This window comes from Pleurodeles waltl, chromosome 4_2 (genome assembly GCF_031143425.1).
Source record: "Pleurodeles waltl isolate 20211129_DDA chromosome 4_2, aPleWal1.hap1.20221129, whole genome shotgun sequence".
NCBI classification, from domain to species: domain Eukaryota; kingdom Metazoa; phylum Chordata; class Amphibia; order Caudata; family Salamandridae; genus Pleurodeles; species Pleurodeles waltl.
The window spans coordinates 540075536-540102491 of NC_090443.1; the positions used below are offsets into that span (position 1 = coordinate 540075536).

General features: G+C 44.6%; 1 protein-coding gene across 1 annotated transcript in view; it reads left to right on the top strand.

The window, feature by feature from the left end:
• RGSL1 (regulator of G protein signaling like 1) overlaps nt 1-26956 on the top strand; it is a 483194-nt gene that overhangs the window by 89676 nt on the left and 366562 nt on the right. Inside the window, exons 5-7 of the mRNA XM_069233196.1 lie at nt 17284-17445; nt 18381-19411; nt 22890-22952. Of these exons, the coding sequence (XP_069089297.1) occupies nt 17284-17445; nt 18381-19411; nt 22890-22952 (1256 nt within the window). The remainder of the gene's footprint in view (nt 1-17283; nt 17446-18380; nt 19412-22889; nt 22953-26956) is intronic.

A 26956-nucleotide genomic window follows, 5' to 3' on the forward strand; every position in this document is an offset into this window, starting at 1 on the left:
TCATCAGAGAGAGAGAAATCAAGTCCCAGAATAGCACACCTCTTCTCGACCTCCCTCCTTTGGCTTGCTGCGTGGTCAGCCCCCCAGAGTTGCAATCGGTGTTCAGCCCAGAACCCACACCTTCTCAGCCCATGGATGGTTCAAAAAATGGTTGGGGCTCTCAGGACACCACTGCCTCCAACCTCCACCTCCTCTAGCATGAGTCAATCACTCTAGGAGCTCTCTTGGCACTGCACTCTCTCATTCCAGGGCATGTCCCTGCCTCCACTCCCGTCAGGCCAGAAATGCAGTCTGGGCTGGTCTCCTTTTCCTCACTTTAGAAGGCCGCCTCTCTGGAGTGGGACCAAGTCAGCTGGAAGCAGTGTCTTGTCCACTGTGGCCTTTTCCCACAGGCCCAGCATTGATTGGGTGGCCTCCCTCCACATCCCGGTACCAGGATTGGATCTCTATTCTGCCCATAAAGGGATGCCGGATGGGTGTGATACTCTGTTGCACTTGAAAGCATTTATTACAGGCAAGATTATAGTGTACTTTATCAGCAAGACTCTTGCACACATATGAAAGGATCATAGTGGAATCTGCCTTGTTATTATTTTAGCTAATTATATCCATTTTCTTTTTCAACCTGTTTTTTTCATTTGTCTTTTCTTCCTCCTTCCTCTTTTTATTCTTTGCTCCATGGAGGGTCATCTAAGTGAATTTCTCCGCTGTCTTATTTTTAACTGTTTTGAGTACAATATGGCATATGCAAGAATGTCTCAACCTCTTCCATTCTTAAATGAAGCAGGTGAACCAAATTTACCCTAGAAGCAAATTATTTGAATCAAATTTTATTTCAATTGAAAGTTTTCTCCAGCGGAACCAGCATACTTTATTGTATTTTGGGGTGGAAGGAAGAAAAGTATACAATGGCTTACCAAAGCCAGTAGTAGTGGAAGGTACAGGAGAATGAATAGAGGCTTACTAAATCACTTTTAATGAATTAAAAGATCATTTTGGTACAAGGGTTAACGTTGTGTTGGAATGGCACAAATTATTTTGAAGAATGCAACCTAATGCAAACTAAGCATACAGGAGTCATAATTTATATTGCTGTATTAAAAGGCATGTGACAGATTTAAAGAATACTTTAGCCATAGCTGAGGGGATTGAGCACAGCAGACTGTGCTAAAGAAATGACTGTACCCACTGAACAGCACGTGTGTGCTATTAAATCTGATGTTAAAGATGAGGAAGTGTACTGTACATCAGAAAGGTACTCACAACTCAAAAAACAAAATCTGAAAATCATAAACTTAAATGTTTACATTGTAGTAACACAGGAAGTCTGGCTTGTGTATGTTTGCAGAGAGGTCAACTGGTATGCTGACAGCTTCTGCCCTTAACACTGGGGGATATTACAAGGATCCTGTCCTACTAGCAGGCATGTTCGTCATACATATTTCATATAAAAGGAGGTTTACTGTTGAGAATGCAGGATTCAAATCTTCCTGGATGGCAACACCAAAAAGTAGTTGGAATTAGACTTGAGTCCAACGAGCCAGACCCAGTCCTATTAGTTGGGAACTCTTTTTCACAGACTGACATTTGTTCAGAGTTTCCTGATGTGTTCATGGAAGATTTAGTGCTATTAATAAAATGTGACCATTGCATTAAACTGAGGGCAAATGTGACCCCTGACATACTCACAGTACAACCAATTCCACATGGTTTGAGAGAACTATCACTATACGATTAAACAAGTTATCGAATCAAGGTGTTATAGCTCAATTTGAGCAGTAAGAATGTTTAGCTCAAGTATTTTCAGCCTCTAAGGTAAGCGATAAATCCATACATATGTGAGTTGATGTTTAGGGGATCTAAATTCTACACATCTGGCGGATCGCCACCCATTACCCAATATTATAAAAATGTTGAGCACTATTAGTAAGATTTTGTGCTTTATTGTTATAGATCGGCCATATTACTAAGTGCTGTACATCCAGAATGAAAAAAACATCACTTCATTCCTAACAACCTTAATGCTTTTGGGTTCTGCAGATGCTAGGCGGAGTGACTTCAGTGACAGTATGTCCTGAAAGGTTTACCAAACGTGTTGCCTTCTCAAAGCAACATTTTGATCTACGGAAGTGATGTAGAACAACATGGCATCATGTTAAGAAAGGTAGTAGAGAAGTTAAGAGAAGCAGGTCTCACTATCAAACGAGTTAAGTGCCCGATTAGTGCAGAGTCACCTATTTATGGCACACCATTTCTAAAGATGGGGTAGGAAAGAAAATGGATTTACTGGAAGAAGTGAAAATGTGCCACCACCAGGAAACAAAGAGGAACTCAAGTCCTTCCAAGGGTTAATAGATATTTTTCTAAATTCTTTTAGAGGATTTTCCAGTGTAGCAGAACTGTTGAGGGCCCATCTTTAAAAAGGGGTGAATTTCCTGTGGTCTGACAATGCTCTAGAAACCCTTTGTAAGATCACAGAAGAAATTTGCAAGGGTCCCAGACTTGGAATTTTTGATACAATAGGCATACGATCCTTACTACAGGTGCAAGTTGTAATGGACTTGGAGCCAAGTTTCCCAAATGGTTAAGAGAGGATAATTGCTTTTGCATCATGGACCTTAAATGAAGCAGAAATACATTACTTTGCAGTGGAGTGTGGAGTGGTGGCTTGATTTTGGGTCATTCCCCATTGAAATGTATATCTTTGGGGAATTTTCTTTGTGTTGCAAACAGATCACAAGCTTATAATCTTTCCCTTTACCACAAAAAGAGCAGAATGCATGGCCTCCTCAACATAGCTAGGTGGATCTTAGGTCAAGAAAAGTTTAATTTTAAAATGGAATTTCTACTAGGGGCTCAGGAATCTAGTAGCTGACTGCCTTTCTGGCATGCCTGCAGTTGCTATAGAGGAAACAGATGAAAGTGTTAAAGCACCCATTTTGTTGGTTGTGCAACTTGGCATTAATGCTGACGACTGGGAAGCTGGTGAGGCTGTTTATATGGTGACCTGTATCATTAGGGAGTCAGTTCACAATGGCAATGGTTGGCCATTCCAATATTTTCTTTCCTTTTGGCTAGTGAGTTGAGCCTGGAGTTGCTCTGAGGAAATAAGTTAATTCCACTTGATTCACTTGATTCAGTGAGAGAAAGTCAGTAATTTGTCTTGTGGGGCAGTCACAGCTTGACAAAAAATAGTATCAGTCGCTGACTGATAGGCAAGCATAGATCATCAAACTGCAGAAAAGGTTAAAATGTGTACATCCTGTGCAGTCTCTTACAAGGTGAAGGTGACTCGTAACCCTCCCCTCTCTCCCATTAAAGTTACCAATAACCAATGTTCATACCTAATGTTGGATAATCTGAGATCCCTACAAGAGGTGGGAACTGATGGAAGTTAATGTTAGTATTAGTTGATTACCACACAAGATTGGTGTTTGTATTAGTTGATTATCACAGCGGACCACGCAAGTGTTAGTATTAGTTGATCACCACATAAGGAAGGCACATCTTCTTGGAATCTTATACAAAGGCCAGTGCTCACACTGGCATGTCAGCCATTCATAATGTATTGTATTATGTTGGCAGCTGTTATGGCATCCTTCTGGGCGAAGTTGTTGTTTCCTCATTGATATATTGTATTAAACCTACTTGCTTGGTGCCAGAGTACTACACAGAGATACCTGTTGTGTGTTATGGAAGAGGAATTGTTGTTCTTTCTTTCTATGTTAGACCTTTGATGGTGCCATGGAATAAATTTCCAGAATTGGAACTGAGCATTAAAAAAGTTGAAGCATTTAGGGGCATATGTAAGTAAAGTGGCACTGCACTTAGTGCAGCACCACTTTCCTAGCGCCCCCCTACCGCCACCATGTGTGCGATGTATCTAAGATATGGGGTACCATGGTGCAGGGTAGGGGACAATAGCATAATTTTTTTTTTATGCTATTGATGTATTCTGCAAGAGTTGTGCCAAAATATTGGCACTACTCCTGCACAGTACATAGAGCCCCATTATAAATAATTGAGGCCTCCTTTTAACGCCTGCTCTGAGCAAGCGTTAAAAGTGCCATACAAAATGACACAAGGAAATCTGTTAGATTTCCTTGTACCATTTTTTCAGCCCCTCCTGACGGGGGAATGCCCCCTTTGCATTCATTATGCCTAGCTGTAGGAAAGTACCATCTTGCCTGGCATGTTACCCCTATATTTCACTGTATATATGTTGTTTTAGTGTATGTGTCACTGGGACCCTGCCAGCCAGGGCCCCAGTGCTCATAAGTGTGCCCTGTATGTGTTCCCTGTGTGATGACTAACTGTCTCACTGAGGCTCTGCTAACCAGAACCTCAGTGGTTATGCTCTCTCTGCTTTCCAAATTGTCACTAACAGGCCAGTGACCAATTTCACCAATTCACATTGGCATACTGGAACACCCTTATAATTTCCTAGTATATGGTACTGAGGTATTGGGGTTCCAGGAGATCCCTATGGGCTGCAGCATTTCTTTTGCCACCCATAGGGAGCTCTGACAATTCTTACACAGGCCTGCCACTGCAGCCTGAGTGAAATAACGTCCACGTTATTTCACAGCCATTTACCACTGCACTTAAGTAACTTATAAGTCACCTATATGTCTAATCTTCACCTGGTGAAGGTTCGGTGCAATGTTACTTAGTGTGTGGGCACCCTGGCACTAGCCAAGGTGCCCCCACATCGTTCAGGGCAAATTACCCAGACTTTGTGAGTGCGGGGACACCATTTCACACGTTCACTATACATAGGTCACTACCTATGTATAGCGTCACAATGGTAACTCCGAACATGGCCATGTAACATGTCTAAGATCATGGAATTGTCACCCCAATGCCATTCTGGCATTGGGGAGACAATTCCATGATCCCCCGATTCTCTAGCACAGACCCGGGTACTGCCAAACTGCCTTTCCCGGGGTTTCACTGCAGCTGCTGCTGCTGCCAACCCCTCAGACAGGTTTCTGTCCTCCTGGGGTCCAGCCAGGCCTGACCCAGGAAGGCAGAACAAAGGACTTCCTCAGAGAGAGGGTGTTACACCCTCTTCCTTTGGAAAAAGGTGTCAGGGCTGGGGAGGAGTAGCCTCCCCCAGCCTCTGGAAATGCTTTGATGGGCACAGATGGTGCCCATCTCTGCATAAGCCAGTCTACACCGGTTCAGGGATCCCCCAGCCCTGCTCTGGCGCGAAACTGGACAAAGGAAAGGGGAGTGCCCAGAGCTCCTCCAGCGTGCCCCAGACCTCTGCCATCTTGGATTCAGAGGTGTGCTGGCACACTGGACTGCTCTGAGTGGCCAGGGCCAGCAGGTGACGTCAGAGACTCCTTCTGATAGGCTCTTACCTTTCTTACTAGCCTATCCTCCTTCCTAGGTTGCCAAACCTCCTTTTCTGGCTATTTAGGGTCTCTGCTTTGGGGATTTCTTCAGATACCAAATGCAAGAGCTCATCAGAGTTCCTCTGCATCTCCCTCTTCACCTTCTGCCAAAGGATCGACCGCTGACTGCTCAGGACGCCTGCAAAACCGCAACAAAGTAGCAAAGACAACTACTGCAACCTTGTATCGCTTCATCCTGCCGGCTTTCTCGCATGTTTTCTGGTGGTGCATGCTCTGGGGGTAGCCTGACTCCTTCTTGCACCAGGAGCTCTGAAGAAATCTCCCGTGGGTCGATGGAATCTTCCCCCTGCAACCGCGGGCAACAAAAGACTGCATCACCGTTCCTCTGGGTCCCCTCTGAGCATGACGAGCATGGTCCCTGGAACTCAGCAACTCTGTCCAAGTGACTCCCACAGTCCAGTGACTCTTCAGTCCAAGTTTGGTGGAGGTAAGTCTGCATTGCTGGGTACCGCGTGATTTGCAGCTGCTCCGGCTCCTGGGCACTCTTCCAGGATTTCCTTTGTGCACAGCGAAGCCTGGGTCCCCGACACTCTAACCTGCAGTGCACAACCTTCTGAGTTGTCCTCCGGCGTCGTGGGACTCCCTTTAGTGACTTCAGATGGACTCCGGTTCACTCCTCTTCTAAGTGCCTGTTCCGGTACTTCTGCGGGTGCTGCCTGCTTCTGGGAGGGCTCCCTGACTTGCTGGGTGCCCCCTCTGTCTCCTCATCCAAGTGGCGACATCCTGGTCCCTCCTGGGCCACAGCAGCATCCAAAAACCCTAACGGGACCCTTGCAGCCAGCAAGGCTTGTTTGCAGTCTTTCTGCAAGCTTCTTCTCGACTTGGGACATCCATCTTCCAAAGGGGAAGTTCCTAGTCCTCTTCGTTCTTGCAAAACACCAAGCTTCTCCCATCTGGTGGCAGCTCCTTTGCACCCTCAGCTGGCATTTCCTGGGCACCTGCCCACTCTCGACACTGTCGCGACTCTTGGACTTGATCCCCTTGTTTCACAGGTACTCAGGTCCGGAAATCCACTGTTGTCGCTTTGCTGGTGTTGGTTTTCCTTGCAAAATCCCCCTATCACGACTTCTGTGCTCTCTGGGGGTTGTAGGTGCACTTTACACCTACCTTACAGGGTCTTGGGGTGGGCTATTTTTCTAACCCTCACTGTTTTCTTACAGTCCCAGTGACCCTCTACAAGTTCACATAGGTTTGGGGTCCATTCGTGGTTCTCATTCCACTTTTCGAGTATATGGTTTGTGTTGCCCCTATACCTATATGCTCCTATTGCAATCTACTGTAACTTTACATTGCTTGCATTACTTCCTTTTGCTATTACTGCATATTTTTGGTATTGTGTACATATATCTTGTGTACATTTGGCATCCTCATACTGAGGGTACTCACTGAGATACTTTTGGCATATTGTCATAAAAATAAAGTACCTTTATTTTTAGTATATCTGTGTATTGTGTTTTCTTATGATATTGTGCATATGACACCAGTGATATAGTAGGAGCTTTGCATGTCTCTTAGTTCAGCCTAAGCTGCTCTGCTATAGCTACCTTCTATCAGCCTAAGCTGCTAGAAACACCTCTTCTACACTAATAAGGGATAACTGGACCTGGTACAGAGTGTAAGTACCCCTTGGTACCCACTACAAGCCAGGCCAGCCTCCTACATTGGTTGTGCAGCTGTGGGATAAGTACTTGCAACTACTTACCACTTTGTCATTGTGTACTTTTCATGAGAGAATAATATACAAAACAAGTTCAGTGTATGTACACCTAACCAAAAAGTTTTGCTTTTCTTCTCTTACACTATCTGCTAAGTGCTGAAAAGTACTCCTAAAACTTTCAAAAAGTTCCAAAAAGTTGAAAAAGGTTTTTTTCTGTTCTTTAAAAAGTCCTGAAACATTTTCTCTCTTTTATCTGTCTCTAAACCTTCTTCTATCATGTCTGATGTAGGAACTTCTCTTAATTTGGTCAATACAACTTATGACCACCTTAACTTTAAGAGCCTAAGAAGTCTCTGCATTGATAGAGGTTTAGTGGTAGGAAAGAACCCTTCTAGAGAATTACTGTCTAACATGCTCATTGAGAATGATAAGGCCTTAGCTGGCAGTTCAATTGAGAAGTTAGGAGATAGCTCACACTCTGACTCAGGGGAGCCCCTTGAGATAGTGGTACAGGGTTCTCTTCCTAATCTGCCCCTTAGCAGACCAACTAGCATTGCTGGTAGTAATAGAAGCTCCCATCATAGTAGGGAGGGTTTTGTTCCTGAAGGTCAGGTTGTTAGAGTGCAAGCTGTTAGAGGTAGGTCTCCCTCTGTTGAATCCGATATTTCTTCTGTGTCCAAGCATTCCCAACCCACCCACCCTCAAGACAAATTGTTAGGAAGGGAACTCAATAAGTTGAGAGTGGAAGAGACCAGGCTGAAGCTTAAACAGCAACAGCTGTCTTTAGACAGGGAATCCCTAGACTTAGAGAAGGAGAGACAGAGGTTGGGGTTAGGACCCCATGGTGGCAGCAGCAGTATTCCTGATAGCAATCCTGTGAGAGAGCATGATTCCAGGAATCTGCACAAGATAGTTCCCCCTTACAAGGAGGGGGATGACACTAACAAGTGGTTTGCTGCACTTGAGAGGGCCTGTATGGTACAGGGGGTCTCTCAAAGGCAGTGGGCTGCTATTCTATGGCTATCTTTCAGTGGAAAGGGTAGGGATAGGCTCCTTACTGTTAGAGAAAGTGATGCCAATAATTTTTCAGTTTTGAAGGATGCACTCTTGGATGGATTTGGCTTAACCACTGAACAATACAGGATTAGGTTCAGAAAAACCAGAAAAGAGTCCTCACAAGACTGGGTAGACTTTGTTGACTATTCAGTGAAGGCCTTGGAGGGGTGGTTACATGGTAGTAAAGTTTCTGACTATGAAAGCCTATACAATCTAATCCTGAGAGAGCATATTCTGAATAACTTTGGGGCATATTTATACTCTCTTTGCGCCGAATGTGCGTCAAAATATTTGACGCACAATCGGCACAAACACTGCCCCATATTTATACTTTGACATCCGACCCCGCGGGCGTCAAAGTTCCACCATGTGCGTCATTTTTTAGAAGGGGGAACCAGCCTTGCGTTAATTATATGCAAGGTAGGCGTTCCCTTCCAAAAAATGACTTTAAGGCCTGTGCGCCTTATTTATACTGTGACGTCATTTTGACGCACAGGAAGGGGCAGGCCTTAAAAAACGGCGCCCAGCCTGATGGGCGCCGTTTTTTAACGCCTGGGTCAGGGCAGGCGTTAAGGGACCTGTGGGCTCAGAAGGAGCCCAGAGGTGCCCTCCCATGCCCCCAGGGACACCCCCTGCCACCCTTGCCCACCCCAGGAGGACACCCAAGGATGGAGGGACCCATCCCAGGGAAGTTAAGGTAAGTTCAGGTAAGTATTTTTTCCGTATTTTTTTTGTGGCATAGGGGGGCCTGATTTGTGCCCCCCTACATGCCACTATGCCCAATGACCATGCCCAGGGGACATAAGAACCCTGGGCATGGCCATTGGGCAAGGGGGCATGACTCCTGTCTTTGCTGAGACAGGAGTCATTTCAATGGGGGTTGGGCGTAAAAAAAAATGGCGCAAATCGGGTTGAGGCCAAAATTTTGCCTCAGACCTGACTTGCCCCATTTTTTGACACCCAAGCTCCATTTTCCCCTACGCCGGCGCTGCCTGGTGTGAGTCATTTTTTTTGACGCACACCAGTCAGCTCCGCCGGCTAACGTCATTCAATAAATAAGGCGCCTGCATGGTGCTTTGGAATGGCGTTAGCCGGCGTTAAAAGTTTTGACGCACAACTGCGTTGGCGCAGTTGTGCGTCAAAAAGTATAAATATGGGCCTTTGTGTCTGATTTGTTACACCAATATCTAGTGGACTCAGATCCGACCTCTCCCCAAGAATTGGGAAAGAAGGCAGACAAATGGGTCAGAACAAGAGTGAACAGAAAGGTTCATACAGGGAGTGACAAGGATGGCAAGAAGAAGGATGGTAAGTCTTCAGACAAGGGTGGGGACAAATCTAAAAATGAGTCTTCATCAGGCCCACAAAAACACTCTGGTGGGGGTGGTGGGTCCAAATCCTCTTCTAATCAAATTAAAAAAACATGGTGCTATTTATGTAAAGTAAAAGGCCATTGGACAACTGATGCCAGTTGTCCAAAGAAAAGCACCAAACCTCCCACTACCACAACCCCTACTGCAACCTCTAGTGCCCCTAGTAATAGCAGTGGTGGTGGGAGCAAACCTACTAATAGCCAATCCAAGGGAGTAGCTGGGCTCACTTTTGGTAATTTAGTTGGGGTTGGTCTTGTTAGGGAGACCACAGAGGCTGTGCTAGTCTCTGAAGGTGCCATTGATTTGGCCACCTTGGCTGCTTGTCCCCTTAATATGGATAAGTAAAAGCAACTTCCCCTAATAAATGGTGTTGAGGTTCAGGCCTACAGGGACACAGGTGCCAGTGTTACCATGGTAATAGAGAAACTGGTACACCCTGAATAACACCTACTTGGTCACCAGTACCAAGTGACAGACGCTCATAACAACACTCTTAGCCACCCCATGGCTGTTGTAAATCTCAACTGGGGGGGGGTTACTGGTCCAAAGAAAGTTGTGGTTGCCTCAGATTTACCTGTAGACTGTCTACTAGGGAACGATTTAAAGACATCAGCTTAGGCAGAAGTGAAGTTGGAGGCTCATGCCGCAATGCTGGGCATTCCTGGGCATATTTTTGTTTTACAAGGGCTCAGGCCAAAAAGCAAAAAGGACAGGGTGACTTGGATCCTGGAACAATGGACCAAGTGGTGCGTAAAGCTAGGGTTAGCAAGGGTAAATCCCTACCCACTATCCCTCCCTCTACAGATGATTCAACTTCGGAGGAAGAAGAATTTCCCCCCTGTGCAGAACCTTCACCAGAGGAGCTGGCAGCAGACACTGCTGAGCTTTTGGGTGGAGGGGGCCTACCTGGGAGGAGCTGAGTGTGGCACAGCAATCCTGTCCCACATTAGAGGGTCTCAGACAGCAAGCTGTCAAGCAGCAAAATGGGAATATCAGTGACTCACATAGCGTTTACTGGGAGGACAACCTCTTGTACACAGAGGCAAGGGACCCAAAACCTGGAGCAGGCAGGAGATTGGTCATTCCCCTGCAGTACAGAGAGTTCCTCCTAACTCTGGCAAATAACATTCCTTTGGCTGGACATTTGGGTTAGATTAAAACATGGGAAAGGCTTGTCCCCCTGTTTCACTGGCCTAGGATGTCAGAGGACACAAAAGACTTTTGTAAGTCCTGCATGACCTGCCAAGCCAGTGGCAAGACTAGTGGCACTCCAAAGGCTCCCCTTATTCCACTGCCTGTGGTTGGGGTTCCCTTTGAAAGGGTAGGGGTTGACATAGTTGGCCCCCTTGACCCTCCTACTGCTTTAGGCAATAGGTTTATCTTGGTGGTAGTGGACCATGCCACAAGATATCCTGAAGCAATTCCTCTAAGGACCACTACAGCACCTGCAGTGGCAAAAGCCCTCCTGGGAATCTTTTCCAGGGTGGGTTTCCCAAAAGAGGTTGTATCAGACAGGGGTAGCAACTTTATGTCTGCATACTTGAAGGCCATGTGGAAGGAATGTGGTGTAACATACAAATTCACCACACCTTATCATCCACAAACAAATGGACTGGTAAAGAGGTTTTATAAAACTCTCAAAGGAATGATAATGGGACTCCCTGAAAAACTCAGGAGGAGATGGGATGTCCTGTTACCTTGCCTCCTTTTTGCTTACAGGGAGGTACCCCAGAAAGGAGTGGGCTTCAGCCCCTTTGAACTCCTATTTGGGCACCCTGTAAGAGGTCCCCTAACACTTGTGAAGGAGCTTTGGGAACAACCTTTAAAAGCTCCTAAGCAAGATATAGTGGACTATGTACTTGGCCTAAGATCCAGAATGGCAGAGTACATGAAAAAGGCCAGTAAAAACCTTCAGGCAAGCTAAGAGCTCCAAAAGCAATGGCATGACCAGAAGGCTGTTCTGATTCAGTACCAACCAGGACAGAAGGTGTGGGTATTGGAGCCTGTGGCCCCAAGAGCACTCCAAGACAAATGTTGAAAAGAAGGGCGAGGTCACCTACTTGGTTGACCTGGGCACTGCCAGGAGTCCCCTTAGGGTGCCCCATGTCAATCGCCTAAAACCCTACTATGACAGGGCTGATCTCACCCTGCTCATGGCAACAGATGAAGGACAGGAAGAAGAGATTGACCCTCTCCCTGATCTCTTCTCTTCCACAGAACAGGATGCTCTAGTGGAAGGTGTAGTTTTGGCAGACTGTCTTACTGCTGAGCAGAAAGACAACTGCATAAATCTCCTAGGTCAGTTTTCTGAACTCTTTTCAACTGTGCCAGGCACCACATCTTGGTGTGAGCACACAATAGATACTGGAGACAGCATGCCTGTCAAAAGAAAAATCTATAGGCAGCCTGACCATGTCAGGGACTGCATAAAACAAGAAGTTCAGAAAATGCTTGAACTAGGAGTGGTTGAACATTCTGAAAGCCCATGGGCCTCTCCTGTGGTGCTTGTACCAAAGCCTCACTCCAAAGATGGAAAAAGGGAGATGAGGTTTTGTGTAGATTACAGAGGTCTCAACCAGGTAACAAAAACTGATGCTCACCCTATACCCAGGGCAGATGAGCTCATAGATACACTGGCATCTGCCAAGTATCTAAGCACCTTTGATTTGACTGCAGGGTATTGGCAGATCAAGTTATCAGAGGATGCTAAAGCAAAAACTGCATTTTCGACTATTGGAGGGCACTACCAATTCACAGTAATGCCCTTTGGTTTGAAAAATGCACCTGACACTTTTCAGAGGTTGGTGAATACAGTCCTGCAAGGGTTGGAGGCTTTTAGTGCAGCATATCTGGACGATATAGCTGTCTTTAGCTCCACCTGGGATGATCACCTGGTCCACCTATGGAAAGTTCTGGAGGCCCTGCAAAAGGCAGCCCTCACTATCAAGGCTTCAAAGTGCCAGATAGGGCAGGGGAAAGTGGTTTATCTGGGACACCTGGTAGGTGGAGAACAGATTGCACCACTCCAGGGGAAAATCCAGACAATCACGGATTGGATTCCCCCTACAACTCTGACCCAGGTGAGAGCCTTCTTAGGCCTCACTGGGTATTACAGGAGATTCATTAAAAACTATGGCTCCATTGCAGCCCCACTTAATGATCTCACTTCCAAGAAGATGCCTAAAAAGGTATTGGGGACAGCTAGCTGTCAGAAAGCTTTTGAGGAGCTCAAACAGGCCATGTGCACTGCACCTGTCCTAAAAAGCCCATGTTACTCCAAGAAATTCATTGTTCAAACTGATGCATCTGAATTAGGGGTAGGGGCAGTCTTATCACAACTCAATTCTGAGGGCCAGGATCAACCTGTTGCTTTTATCAGCAGCAGCAGGAGGTTGACCCCTAGAGAAAAGCGTTGGTCTGCCATAGAGAGGGAGGACTTTGCTGTGGTCTGGGCACTGAAGAAGTTGAGGCCATACCTGTTTGGCACTCAGTTCATTGTTCAAACAGACCACAAACCTCTACTTTGGCTAAAACAAATGAAAGGTGAAAACCCTAAATTGTTGAGGTGGTCCATATCTCTACAGGGAATGGACTATACAGTGGAACATAGACCTGGGAGTACCCACTCCAATGCAGATGGACTCTCCAGATATTTCCACTTAGACAATGAAGACTCATCAGGTCATGGCTAGTCTTATTGTCCTTCGTTTGGGGGGGGGGGGGGAGGGTGTAGGAAAGTACCATCTTGCCTGGCATGTTACCCCCATATTTCACTGTATATATGTTGTTTTAGTGTATGTGTCACTGGGACCCTGCCAGCCAGGGCCCCAGTGCTCATAAGTGTGCCCTGTATGTGTTCCCTGTGTGATGACTAACTGTCTCACTGAGGCTCTGCTAACCAGAACCTCAGTGGTTATGCTCTCTCTGCTTTCCAAATTGCCACTAACAGGCTAGTGACCAATTTCACCAATTCACATTGGCATACTGGAACACCCTTATAATTCCCTAGTATATGGTACTGAGGTACCCAGGGTATTGGGGTTCCAGGAGATCCCTATGGGCTGCAGCATTTCTTTTGCCACCCATAGGGAGCTCTGACAATTCTTACACAGGCCTGCCACTGCAGCCTGAGTGAAATAACGTCCACGTTATTTCACAGCCATTTACCACTGCACTTAAGTAACTTATAAGTCACCTATATGTCTAATCTTCACCTGGTGAAGGTTGGGTGCAATGTTACTTAGTGTGTGGGCACCCTGGCACTAGCCAAGGTGCCCCCACATCGTTCAGGGCAAATTACCCAGACTTTGTGAGTGCAGGGACACCATTTCACACGTGCACTATACATAGGTCACTACCTATGTATAGCGTCACAATGGTAACTCCGAACATGGCCATGTAACATGTCTAAGATCATGGAATTGTCACCCCAATGCCATTCTGGCATTGGGGAGACAATTCCATGGTCCCCCGAGTCGCTAGCACAGACCCGGGTACTGCCAAACTGCCTTTCTCGGGGTTTCACTGCAGCTGTGCTGCTGCCAACCCCTCAGACAGGTTTCTGCCCTCCTGGGGTCCAGCCAGGCCTGGCCCAGGAAGGCAGAACAAAGGACTTCCTCAGAGAGAGGGTGTTACACCCTCTCCCTTTGGAAAAAGGTGTCACGGCTGGGGAGGAGTAGCCTCCCCAGCCTCTGGAAATGCTTTGATGGGCACAGATGGCGCCCATCTCTGCATGAGCCAGTCTACACTGGTTCAGGGATCCCCCAGCCCTGCTCTGGCGCGAAACTGGACAAAGGAAAGGGGCGTGACCACTCCCCTGACCTGCACCTCCCAGGGGAGGTGCCCAGAGCTCCTCCAGCGTGCCTCAGACCTCTGCCATCTTGGATTCAGAGGTGTGCTGGCACACTGGACTGCTCTGAGTGGCCAGGGCCAGCAGGTGACGTCAGAGACTCCTTCTGATAGGCTCTTACCTGTCTTAGTAGCCTATCCTCCTTCCTAGGTAGCCAAACCTCCTTTTCTGGCTATTTAGGGTCTCTGCTTTGGGGAATTCTTCAGATACCGAATGCAAGAGCTCATCAGAGTTCCTCTGCATCTCCCTCTTCACCTTCTGCCAAAGGATCAACCGCTGACTGCTCAGGACGCCTGCAAAACTGCAACAAAGTAGCAAAGACGACTACTGCAACCTTGTATCTCTTCATCCTGCCGGCTTTCTCGCCTGTTTCCTGGTGGTGCATGCTCTGGGGTTAGCCTGCCTCCTTCTTGCAGCAGGAGCTCTGAAGAAATCTCCCGTGGGTCGACGGAATCTTCCCCCTGCAACCGCAGGCAACAAAAGACTGCATCACCGGTCCTCTGGGTCCCCTCTCAGCACGACGAGCGTGGTCCCTGGAACTCAGCAACTCTGTCCAAGTGACTCCCACAGTCCAGTGACTCTTCAGTCCAAGTCTGGTGGAGGTAAGTCCTTGCCTCCCCACGCTAGACTGCATTGCTGGGTACCGCGTGATTTGCAGCTGCTCCGGCTCCTGTGCACTCTTCCAGGATTTCCTTCATGCACAGCCAAGCCTAGGTCCCCAACACTCTAACCTGCAGTGCACAACCTTCTGAGTTGTCTTCCGGCATCGTGGGACTCCCTTTTGTGACTTCGGGTGGACTCTGATTCACTCCTCTTCCAAGTGCCTGTTCTGGTACTTCTGCGGGTGCTGCCTGCTTCTGGGAGGGCTGTCTGACTTGGTGGGCACCCCCTCTGTCTCCTCATCCAAGTGGCAACATCCTGGTCCCTCCTGGGCCACAGCAGCATCCAAAAGCCCTAACCGTGACCCTTGCAGCTAGCAAGGCTTGTTTGCGGTCTTGCTGCGTGGAAACACCTCTGCAAGCTTCTTCACGACGTGGGACATCCATCCTCCAAAGGGGAAGTTCCTAGTCCTCTTCGTTCTTGCAAAACACCAAGCTTCTCCCATCTGGTGGCAGCTCCTTTGCACCCTCAGCTGGCATTTCCTGGGCATCTGCCCACTCTCGACACTGTCGCGACTCTTGGACTTGGCCCCCTTGTTTCACAGGTACTCAGGTCCGGAAATCCACTGTTGTTGCTTTGCTGGTGTTGGTTTTCCTTGCAGAATCTCCCTATCACGACTTCTGTGCTCTCTGGGGGTTGTAGGTGCAATTTACACCTACCTTACAGGGTCTTGGGGTGGGCTATTTTTGTAACCCTCACTGTTTTCTTACAGTCCCAGCGACCCTCTACAAGCTCACATAGGTTTGGGGTCCATTTGTGGTTCGCATTCCACTTTTGGAGTATATGGTTTGTGTTGCCCCTATACCTATGTGCTCCTATTGCAATCTACTGTAACTTTACATTGCTTGCATTACTTCCTTTTGCTATTACTGCATATTGTTGGTATTGTGTACATATATCTTGTGTATATTTAGCATCCTCATACTGAGGGTACTCACTGAGATACTTTTGGCATATTGTCATAAAAATAAAGTACCTTTATTTTTAGTATATCTGTGTATTGTGTTTTCTTATGATATTGTGCATATGACACCAGTGGTATAGTAGGAGCTTTGCATGTCTCCTAGTTCAGCCTAAGCTGCTCTGCTATAGCTACCTTCTATCAGCCTAAGCTGCTAGAAACACCTCTTCTACACTAAGAAGGGATAACTGGACCTGGTACAGAGTGTAAGTACCCCTTGGTACCCACTACAAGCCAGGCCAGCCTCCTACACTAGCGCAGGCATAATGCAGCGCAAAGGGTTACAAACTGGCGCAATGCATGCATTACACCACTTTGTAAATATGGCATGAGGATTTTGGCCTTGTTGGACCACATTAGCTTAGAAATTGCACTAATGTGGTCCAAGGTGGTGCTATGGGCTTGTAAATATGCCCCTCAATGTCTAGACCAATGATTCTTAATCATTTGACTTCTGTGGAACCTTCTGAACCACTACTGGAAGACATAGACCTTGGCCTAAGCAACTTCTACTACTGAACCATAAAACAATACACAAAATACAGAAACAGGTATACATCACTCAGATTATGAAATATTTTATTCAATACACAGCCAAAAGTATATTTAAAAATCTAAATTTTATTTTTAATGGGAAGGTTGAAACATTTCAAAAGTTTGTTTTATTTCTGAAAGACAAAGCCATATACAAGACTCTAGAAAGTCACTTTGACCTTTTGCACCTAATGTATGCTTTCTTTTCGTTAACACATTCAACTGCTGCTTTAGTTGAAGCCACAAATCAATCGTCCATAGTAGTTTCCTTTTGCTGTAATTTGTGCTGCTTCCTTGAATCAACCTAAGAATAACAACTTAATTTTAGCCTTTCATTTTCAATTCTTTCTCATTTATCAATCATTTTTTATAGATTTTGTTTTTTAAGTAAGTATATTGTATCCATCTGTTGACATTATTCAATTTTCTGAACTGCCCTGAAGTGTTTTGACCCATTGAGCCTTGGGATCCATGGACCCCAGGTTAAGAAGTGGTACTAGGTAGCATAACTTTCAAGTTGTTCTATAAAACCAAACAAGAAATTAAACATCTCTGTCCAACAAAAACACCATTACAGTATACCTGGCCCTTGCCCTACAAGCAGGCATTACTTTTCTTTTCTTCTTTTGGGACCAGTGTGGGGGAATGATGTGCTTGCCACATTCCCTACAAACATCTTTTATTTTCGTAAAATGTTATCCTTCTCTAGCTCTATCCAAAGCAACATACCTCTCCCCCGCTCACATAACAGAATGTTCTTTCTGTTCCTATAGGAGAAGAACTTATGGATTTCTGGCTCAGCACAGAGAGGATCTTGGACATTGATGAGTCTGATGTCACACAGCGAGACTTCTACTTGTCCCTTCTCAGAACACTGAAGGCTACACATCTGCTGCAGGGGTCCACTGTGCTAGCTACATGCAGCATAAGCAGTGGTGAGTCAGGAAAGCTTGGAAAAGACGAAAGCTTTTAAATATTGTTTATTAGAAATCCCCTGCTCAAATCATCATGCATAGGAATATTGTGGATCTGCACTCACCCCTACTGAGCAGACACATCCATCTAACTCTATTGTAGCTCTAACTTTTATAGCTCCTAAAAAAAAGCAGTCCTCCATTAAAGCCACTAAAATGTATTTGTGGTTCTCGAAGCTACTTGATTTAGATCAAGTGGTAAGGAAAGAAGGTAAGAAGGTCCCTGGAAGCAAGTTATACAGGGAAGGCTGAAGGTTGACAAAAAGCAATGAAAACAATATCACATAACTATTACACCATCCACGTATAACATATAGGCCATATTTATACTTTTTTGCACCGCATTTGCGTCATTTTTTGAGGCAAAAGGGGTGCAAACGTACAAAATATAATTGTATTTTGAAAGTTTGCGCTACTTTTGCGTAAATAAATTATGCAAATGCAGCGCAAAACAATTATAAATATGGACCATAGTTCTGAAGATATCATGGTTTAGAGGGAAACTAGAATCCTAGAATCCTACCCCTAAAGTAATTGTTTCCTGAGAGAACCATTGGGTACAGAGTAAGTGCAAGGTCGTGTGGGTCACCCATCATAGAGTCAGTAAGCGCCACCTGGCAATCCATTGAATCAGTTCCTATTCACAATTGCATTTTTCAATATTGCTGGGGTGAGGACTGAGGGCCTGATTTAGATTTCGGCAGATGGGTTACCCCATCACAGCGCTGATGGATATCCCGTCTGCTGAAAAATAAATCCCATTATTTCCCATGGGATTTCTGTTTTGGCGGATGGGATATCCATCACCGTTGTGATGGAGTAACCCATCTGTCTAAATCTAAATCAGGCCCTAAGTTGTTTGCATTTCTTACTTTACTTTTTTAATTCATTTTCAGAGTCACTGCAACAGTTGGTCAGTTGGCATCCACCTGGAGCTAGCCGGAGGGGCATCTTGCAGGAGATTCAGACTATGGCATTCTCCAAGCTCCAGGATTACTGGCTCCGTGCCTTTCTCACATACTGCAAATTAAACCTAGGCAGGCTGCTGGAAGGCCAAGGTATCATGAAGGAGTATCGAAACCGACTGACCCAGGATGCCATGGAGATATCACCCACCTTACCTGATATGAGCATTGCTGATTGCCCTAGCGGCTCTGAGAATTACTCAAGTAAAGTGGCCAGGACGCAGCTCTGGCAAAGCTTGATTTCTGATTTGCAAATAGGAAATATTGGAAAAGGGTCAAAGGAAACTGTAGTTCCACTCGCTGTAGTGCTGGGAACTTGGTTGAAGCAGATAAAACCCGAAGTAATCACATACCAAAATCAAAGAAGAATACACCTTCAAGGGAACATGAAAGGATCTCCAAAAGCACCCCTAACAGTAGCATGTCCGACAACGATTATCAAGAGGAGTCTGGAATGGAAAACCAGTGTTCCCAGTAAGCGCAAATCTAATGGAGCCTTTTTCAGGGCTATCCCAATGTTCTCTCTGGATGAAAGTATGGACAGCTGTAACCCCGTGCCACACTTCTACACCACACCTCTTAGTAACCCCTTCTCCTTGTTGGCATTGCACAACCTGCTTGGTAAGTCTAAAGGTTACCTTCACTGGGTGCTAAGTGCTGATCTCTGTGCTGGGGGACCATTAAAGCACTTCCTAAGGAGCATAGGCAAACCCATAGAGAACCACCTTCTAGCTCTGTGGCATGATCTGGAGATGTTTCTGCCAGTGCTTCTGATCTCCAGGGACGGAGGACACTTCCTCCTTCGGCAGGTCCTCTGCGTAAGGCTCAGCGAGCTGTATCTGGAGGACTGTAAGAGTGAGAAACTGCCTATAAGCGAAAGAACTATCAGCCACCTCCAGGATTTGATATGCTCTGGGGAGGCTGCTCCATGGATCCTTCAAGCTCAGACAGAAATTGGAGAGGTGAGGCAAAGAATTGTTTTTTCTGTGTTCAAATTGTGAGGTGTTGACTTTGATAGGTTTGTTGAAAACAAATTAGACAGGATTACAGTATCTCAGGGATAACCTAACATCACAGGAAATTAAGTGTGAATTGAGTGTGTTCGAAGGAGAGGAAGAAGTATAAAACCAATTCCGTTTGGACGAGGTACAGAGTCAGGAGAGCAGCAGAATTATGGTACTAGAGAGGCAGGACTAGGAGAAGTTATGATAAGTAAAATTGGAATATTACAGCACAGGATTGAGCATGGTCCAGAAGTAGTTGTAATTAATGGGAGATATGGCTCATATAATCATCATGACCTAAAATTTATCTGGAGATTGACTCCTGAAATTTAAATCTAAGACCAATTATCAAACAAAACACTGTAAAAGAAGCCTAGTTTGAATCTGAGTGATTCTACACTTAAAATGCTCGTGACACATAGACTGTTTTTTTACACATACAGACACACACACACACATATATATGTACACAGAAGCCAGCAGAGATCCACATCTCGTATCCACGCTGAGCAATGGCAGTACTGACACTTTATAAGTTCAGAAGCTAATAATTGCACGGCCAGCCAAATGACCTATTAAATGAAAGATTTCACATGTTTTTCCTGGGTACCCTTTGAAATATAAGAAACCATGATCAGTAAACACCTATATGGATCATGCTGCAAATGCACAAAACTTAATGGTTCTCAGGGTCAAATGTATTTCTTCTGCCTTAAAAATTGGCTTTAGTTAGCATTTGCACAGGCCCCAGTGTGCTAGACAGAAAAGAAGAATGTGAACATCGGATTCCTTTACAAATATGAAAAAAAGCTTGATAAATCGGGAGCTGGGAAATTCCTACCTACGTTCTTAGTGCTGCCACAGATAAAATTCCTTGTCGTATTGTAACAACTATTGCTTTAATTTCTATAAGTTTCAATCCAATTAAGGTACTTACACTCCAGAGACAGCAACAGCTGTCTGATAAAATGTTTGATCACGCGCTTGCCGAAAAGTTCTGTCTTAGACCACCCTCGAATACTTCCTTACTCAAAGATTGTACTGATTTATTTATGCTCTTGTGATTTGTTCAAACATCTTCCCGACCCTCATTTGACAACAGGATCCTAATATAAACAAGTGTAGTAGTGTGGTAGCCTTCAACAAGATCCTTGCGGGCAGATCTGCTAATCCCATGGGCAGGTAAGCAAAATCCAGAATTTGACCTCAAACATATTTTCAGAGGGAAAGTATTGAAGATCAGATCACACTATGCAGGAAGCCGTGGAGCACCTGCAGGAACATCAAGCAAACATTTTAGAAAGGTATTATCTATAATAGTTAGTCCCACATAGTTTACTTGCCCCCATTTGTCAGCGCCACACTCCACCGATGTCTAGGGTTTGGCCAGTAAAGCTTTATCTTATGCAACTTTACTCTCCTCAACCTCTAAAAACAAATCTATTCATAGTACCCATTCTGGATGATAATATATCCACACTCTTAGCAACCTGATTGAGCCATTGGTATAACGTAAAAATCAAAAGACAAGAGGGTTGAATTCTGAAACTCTGTCCAGTAGAAGATGGTTCTAAACCATACCAAAAAACTCTCTTTGCAAAAGGCAGATAATCTCTAGCATTTTGTAAACTAAGACTGCGTCATCTTCAAACAAGAGGATTGTCACCAAGGTTCCGCCAAGGACGGGTGCATTCAACTGGGTATTGAACTAAAGTACCCACATAATCATTTATGCATTAACAAAAGAAGATAAGGGCCTCAGCACACAGCCTTACCTAGCACCAATAGGCACAGGAAAGTTGTCAGATAGTTCATATTTTGGCTTCACCAAACTATGGCATATTTATTAGTATACAATGACCAATTAGCACCCAATGAAGGGCAAAGCACACCGAGGTTATTTACTATGTACCAAAATTGACGCCATCAAAGGATCTTTTTAGAATAGCAAAAGTCCTTCATAAGACTGTCATGATTTCAGATCAGACAAAGTAAGAAATAAACTTGATAAGTGGTGTTAAGAATTGCCTGAAAATCTCACTGAAATTTAGCAATGAACCTGTTTACTTCTGCGCATTCAACAACAATGAAAGGATTAGGGTCCTCTCAAGTGCGAAGCTGATAATATATCTCAATAATGTGAATAATTGAAGGGTGTCCAGGCCAACACAGCCCTGCAGACTTCTGATCAATATTGAGGTGATCAGTAGTACACTCTGTTGTTCTAGGGTTAGGAAAGATGTTTAATTCACCAACAGTTGCTAATTACTTTAAAGTAAGGAATTGATTGCATGGTGGTATATGGGCACATAGGGGGTTATTCTAACTTTGGAGGAGTGTTAATCCGTCCCAAAAGTGACGGTAAAGTGACGGATATACCACCAGCCGTATTACGAGTTCCATAGGATATAATGGACTCGTAATACGGCTGGTGGTAAATCCGTCACTTTTCCGTCACTTTTGGGACGGATTAACACCTCCTCCAAAGTTAGAATAACCCCCATAGTTGGTATAGGTCGGACGCTGCATAAGAGAGAGACTGAAGTAGGACTGACACCAGATTTGATAGACATCATTAAACTCTGTGCCAGATTGTAGTGGGTCATTATTGTTATAGGTTTAGGCAGCATTTTGTGTAGCTAGGGACAGGATTTGGTTATGTCAAAATCAGCATGGGAGTAAGATGCTGTAGAATCAAGCAAGATCAGGGACGGGATTAGGATAGATCGAGAAAGAACTGGGATGGGTTAGAGGTTTAATGGTGTAAACCATTTCGAGCATGGTAAGGAAGGATTTGTGCAGGTCAAAAGATGAACTGAGGCATTTAAATGACAAGAGTATGGTATATCAAAGTCCAGATTCTAGTAGTTAAATGTTACTAATAGTTATATGATGGAAGCAGGATTTGTGATGGGTTCAAGGAAGAAGTGCATAGCCGAAAACGGGATTGGGTAGATAAGGGATATGACTGGAGTAAAATATTGGTGTAGAACGGGATGAGTTGTTATAGGCCAGCAGCAGGGTGGTACAGGTTTTCGGCTGGTTCAAGACACACCATGGGATGGGGTTTAGATAGGCCGAGGGGTGGATTTTGGTAGGTCAGAGGCTGGATTGTGGTAAATTAACATGAGATTATTTTATGACTCCATGTCACAAGAACCCAAATTTTCAAGTCCTGGACTCGGCAGTTTCAGATTTTTGTTTTCAGGTATGATAGTCCAATTGAACTAAACCATGACAATAAAAGTCCCAAATGCTTTCATGAATTTATGGTGACGCTAGTAAAGAAAAAGTCTAGGGTGTGTGATGCAGGATTGTAACAGATCAGGGGCAGGACTGGGGCAGGTCATGAGCAGAAATTGTGAAAGTGTTGGGTGGTATTGGGATTATGTCACAGAAAGCACCCAGTTTATTACTTTCAACGTTCACATTTCAGCTCCTTGCCTCATTTTATGATCGTTTCCTGGAGGCAGAAGATAATGAGTTCTTGGAGTATGTGGTGAGTGACAGAGGAGCTTCCTTTTTGGTGGGGCACAGGTTGGACCCCAGAAAATACTGTGTGGTAGAGGGTTAGTACAATATGGGATCTAGAAAAGTAATTGACATAATTTTGTGACATGTCTGTATTCTGTACCCACTAATGATGTATTGACAGTAAATGCATGCTTATAATATTGCAACCTGGAGATGGCTTTAACTGGGAAGGTGTTCTCACTTGGCTTCCAGAAGGAAAGTGGTTTGGCCTATATAGTTGAACTCAATGATGTTGACTCTGATAAAGAATGTACAGTACACCTAAATAAATTTGTCAACCCCAGTATATTTCACAAGAATTGTAGTATTGGGTTCAAGCACTACTGATGTGTGGAATTTCTGATGATATGACACTATCATCAGATTAAAATAAAAGAGAGATATGGCTACTATGTTGCTACCAAAAATCATAAGTATCTGTGGTTGCAGTGGTAGCAGCCTTATCATAAGAGAAATGTTGTAGGAAGTGAGAAATGTTGATGGTGAAAGTTAGATCTCTTGCAGTAAAAGTTTCAAATGTATCTCCATTGTCTATTATTGGTACATTTGTGGTGAATTTGTGAGGTGTTTTCCAGAATAAACATGTTTACAATGGAGCAGTAAGTTGTTATATTCAATGACATACCAATAATAATGATTTTGTGTAAGGCTGGAACAATATTATGTTATCTTATATTAAGAATCTTACTGAAAGCACTCAAACACCACAAATACTTCTTGGGACTAGAGGTAAGCAAGCAGAACAAACTTCAGAAGAAAGGATGATTGATCTCTTGAGAAAAAGTTACATTTCCAGGTCTGTGGAAAGTTAGAGGTGATGGAATGACCTCTCAGGGAAAAAGGAAGGAATTTCCAAATAGTGCGAACAAGATGGGAAGACCAACAGAACATTCAAAAGCAACATATTGGGCCTCATTATGACCCTGGCGGTAGAGAACCGCCAGGGCCAACGGGGGCGGGAGCACCGCCGACAGGCCGGCGGTGCTCCCTTGGGCATTCTGACCGCGGCGCTTTGGCCGCGGTCAGAACGGGAAAACCGGCGGTCTCCCGCCAGTTTTCCACTGCCCCTAAGAATCCTCCAAGGCGGCGCAGCTCGCTGCGCCGCCGAGGGGATTCTGACAATCCTTACCGCCATCCTGTTCCTGGCGGCTCGCCCGCCAGGAACAGGATGGCGGTAAGGATTGTCGTGGGGCCCCTGGGGGCCCCTGCAGTGCCCATGCCAATGGCATGGGCACTGCAGTGGCCCCCGTAAGAGGGCCCCGCTAGTATTTCACTGTCTGCGTAGCAGACAGTGAAATACGCGACGGGTGCAGTAGCACCCGTCGCACCTTCCCACTCCGCCGGCTCGATTACGAGCCGGCATCCTCGTGGGAAGGGAGTTTTTCCCTGGGCTGGCGGGTGGTCTTTTGGAGACCGCCCGCCAGCCCAGGGAAAAACTCATAATACCCTCCGCGGTCTTCTGACCGCGGAGCGGTATTATGGAGGGCGGCATCCTGGCGGGCGGCCTCCGCCGCCCGCCAGGGTCATAATGAGGCCCATTGTGTCTGTAAATACTATTTCACTATTTTAAAAAAAAGAAATCAGACCCAAGTAGCAGAGGATAGCAATAAATAAAAATAAACATCTTTGCATAAGCATGATCTTAATGTACCTGATGTTCCCTTTCATTGACAGGACGATACTTACAAGTTTAATTGTGGTTAAATGTGTTTTAACAAAGAGGTATAATTCTATTGTTAAATAGCCATACATATGCTTAAGTACTATTTATCCGTCTCCATCTTTTTCTCATAATGATGGTATCCATGCTTTCTTCCTTGACTCTGGTAAGCAGTTTCTGGTTGGAGATGGTTCACAGCCAGAACATGCACATAATTCTTCTCAGGCTACTGTTGTGGAAGGCTGACAGTTTGGTGATATTGCTGTTCATCATCCACCAGCCTTCCGATCCATACAAGAGAATGGACGAAATGTTGCTCTGGTACAGCCTCAGCTTGCTGTTGGTGCTGTACTGAGATGACCTATACACATTGTTCAGCATCCTGAAGGCATTCCTTGCCTTGTTTAGTCTGCAGAATATTTATTTAATAGTTACATGTGCTTCAGTTATGTGCTAAGCATGGACACAGCTTTGCAATTAGCTATACATTTTGTGGCCTTGTGCACAATTGCTCATGCTCTCAATTGCTCATGCTCTCATGAGTGCGCAATTGGCTTGTATGTTTTCATTTTGTACTGACACTGTGATTTAGTTGTGGAGGCATCATATGATTTGAGCTGAACTCTTGTGTTTCTTCATGCACATTTTGTTTTGCTGATTGTAATTTTTTGACTGTTATAATCGGTGTTATACCAGATGTCATGTTTTTATGTTGATACCCATATGTGGTGGGCTATGTGTAGATGTGCTGATTGGTAATGTGTTTTATGGGGTGTGTTTTTGTGTGTCATTGTACTGTTCTCAGCTGAACTTTGGGGCAGATTTAAGAGCCCATAGCACCTCCTTGTGCCACATTAGTGTCATTTTTTTATGCTAATGTGGCCCAACAAGGCAAAATCGCTTTGCCAAATTTACAAAGTGGTGCAATGCATGCTTGCAAAGAATAGTTTTTTAGAAGATCTAGAACATACAAGAAATTATCCTGAGACGCTTGGTACATTTTTGGGTTACAAGAAATCATGAGGCATAGTTATAAAGTAAAACTAAATAATAAATACATAATTAAATCTGTTCCTTTGGAGATTGGTGTTCATCAATTGCAACTGGGGAGAGGCACTTACTGCAGTTGAAGTTATTCTGTCTTCCTTATTAACTATGTAAAACTCCACCTTTATGTTAAAAATACAAATTCTACAACATCACTCACACTAAAGATTTCCACAGGGTTAAACAGGAGTATGAAATATGAATATGAAACCTTGATTAGATTCTGAAGAGAATTTTCGGGAGATGTGTAAGTGTCTTTTCGTTTGATATAATAGTGATGATTATGGACTTGGTTTCTGTAAGTTACTACATCAATTCTGATGTATTAAACAGTCTGATGGCCAACTGAACTTTCGCCAATCTACCTCTCTCTACTTTCCACCACAGTACAGGTAATCCTGTTTACGGTTCTCCCCGATTATACAGTGCTAACAATTTATCTGTGCTTAACCTGACTCACTAGCTAGGCATAGAATGGAGATATTTTACCTGCTTTATTCAGAGACTCCTGCAATGTTATTGTTCTCGGAAACATTGTTCACTGCGGAGTCCACACTGGACTTACTGACAGCACTACCAAATAATTATGAAATTTTTCATTTGAACAGAAATGGCAGTAAGAGAGAGGGTAGCTGTGATTGTTCATCAAAAACGCAAATCTTCCTTATTACAATGTAAGATTATACCATATGTGACATTGTTAATATTAAACATCACGCTACATCATAAGACCTAGATCTGTGTATTAACTTATCGACCTCCCGACTATATGACTGATGTTCCTCAACAATTTATATGCCCCCTGTTGATCGATTATTAATAGTTACTTTTAATTGGGGCCTTTAACAATGTGGCCAGTGATGAGAACAGAGACCATACAGGCGGGGAATTGCTGGAGCTAATGGATAGTTTATACCTTAATCAATATATTTCTGGCCCTACACATGTTAGAGGCAATTGATTGGACCTACTATGAACATTCAACCTCCAGGTATTCTTTGGATCTGGTCTGACCCCTATATGCTTATATTGAAGTTGCTTGCTCTTTAGCAATGTCTCACTTGGAGTAGTACATCAATTAATCATCGGAACTGGCACCTAGTAAACACAGAATATATGAGTAACACTTTACTTAATTCTACCCCCTGTGTAAACCACGAAGTTAACATAGTTACCAATAACTTTAATCATTGACTGAAAGCTGCGAGTTATCAACATGCCCCACCAGAAAAGTACGAAGCAAAGACACAGACTAAATCAGC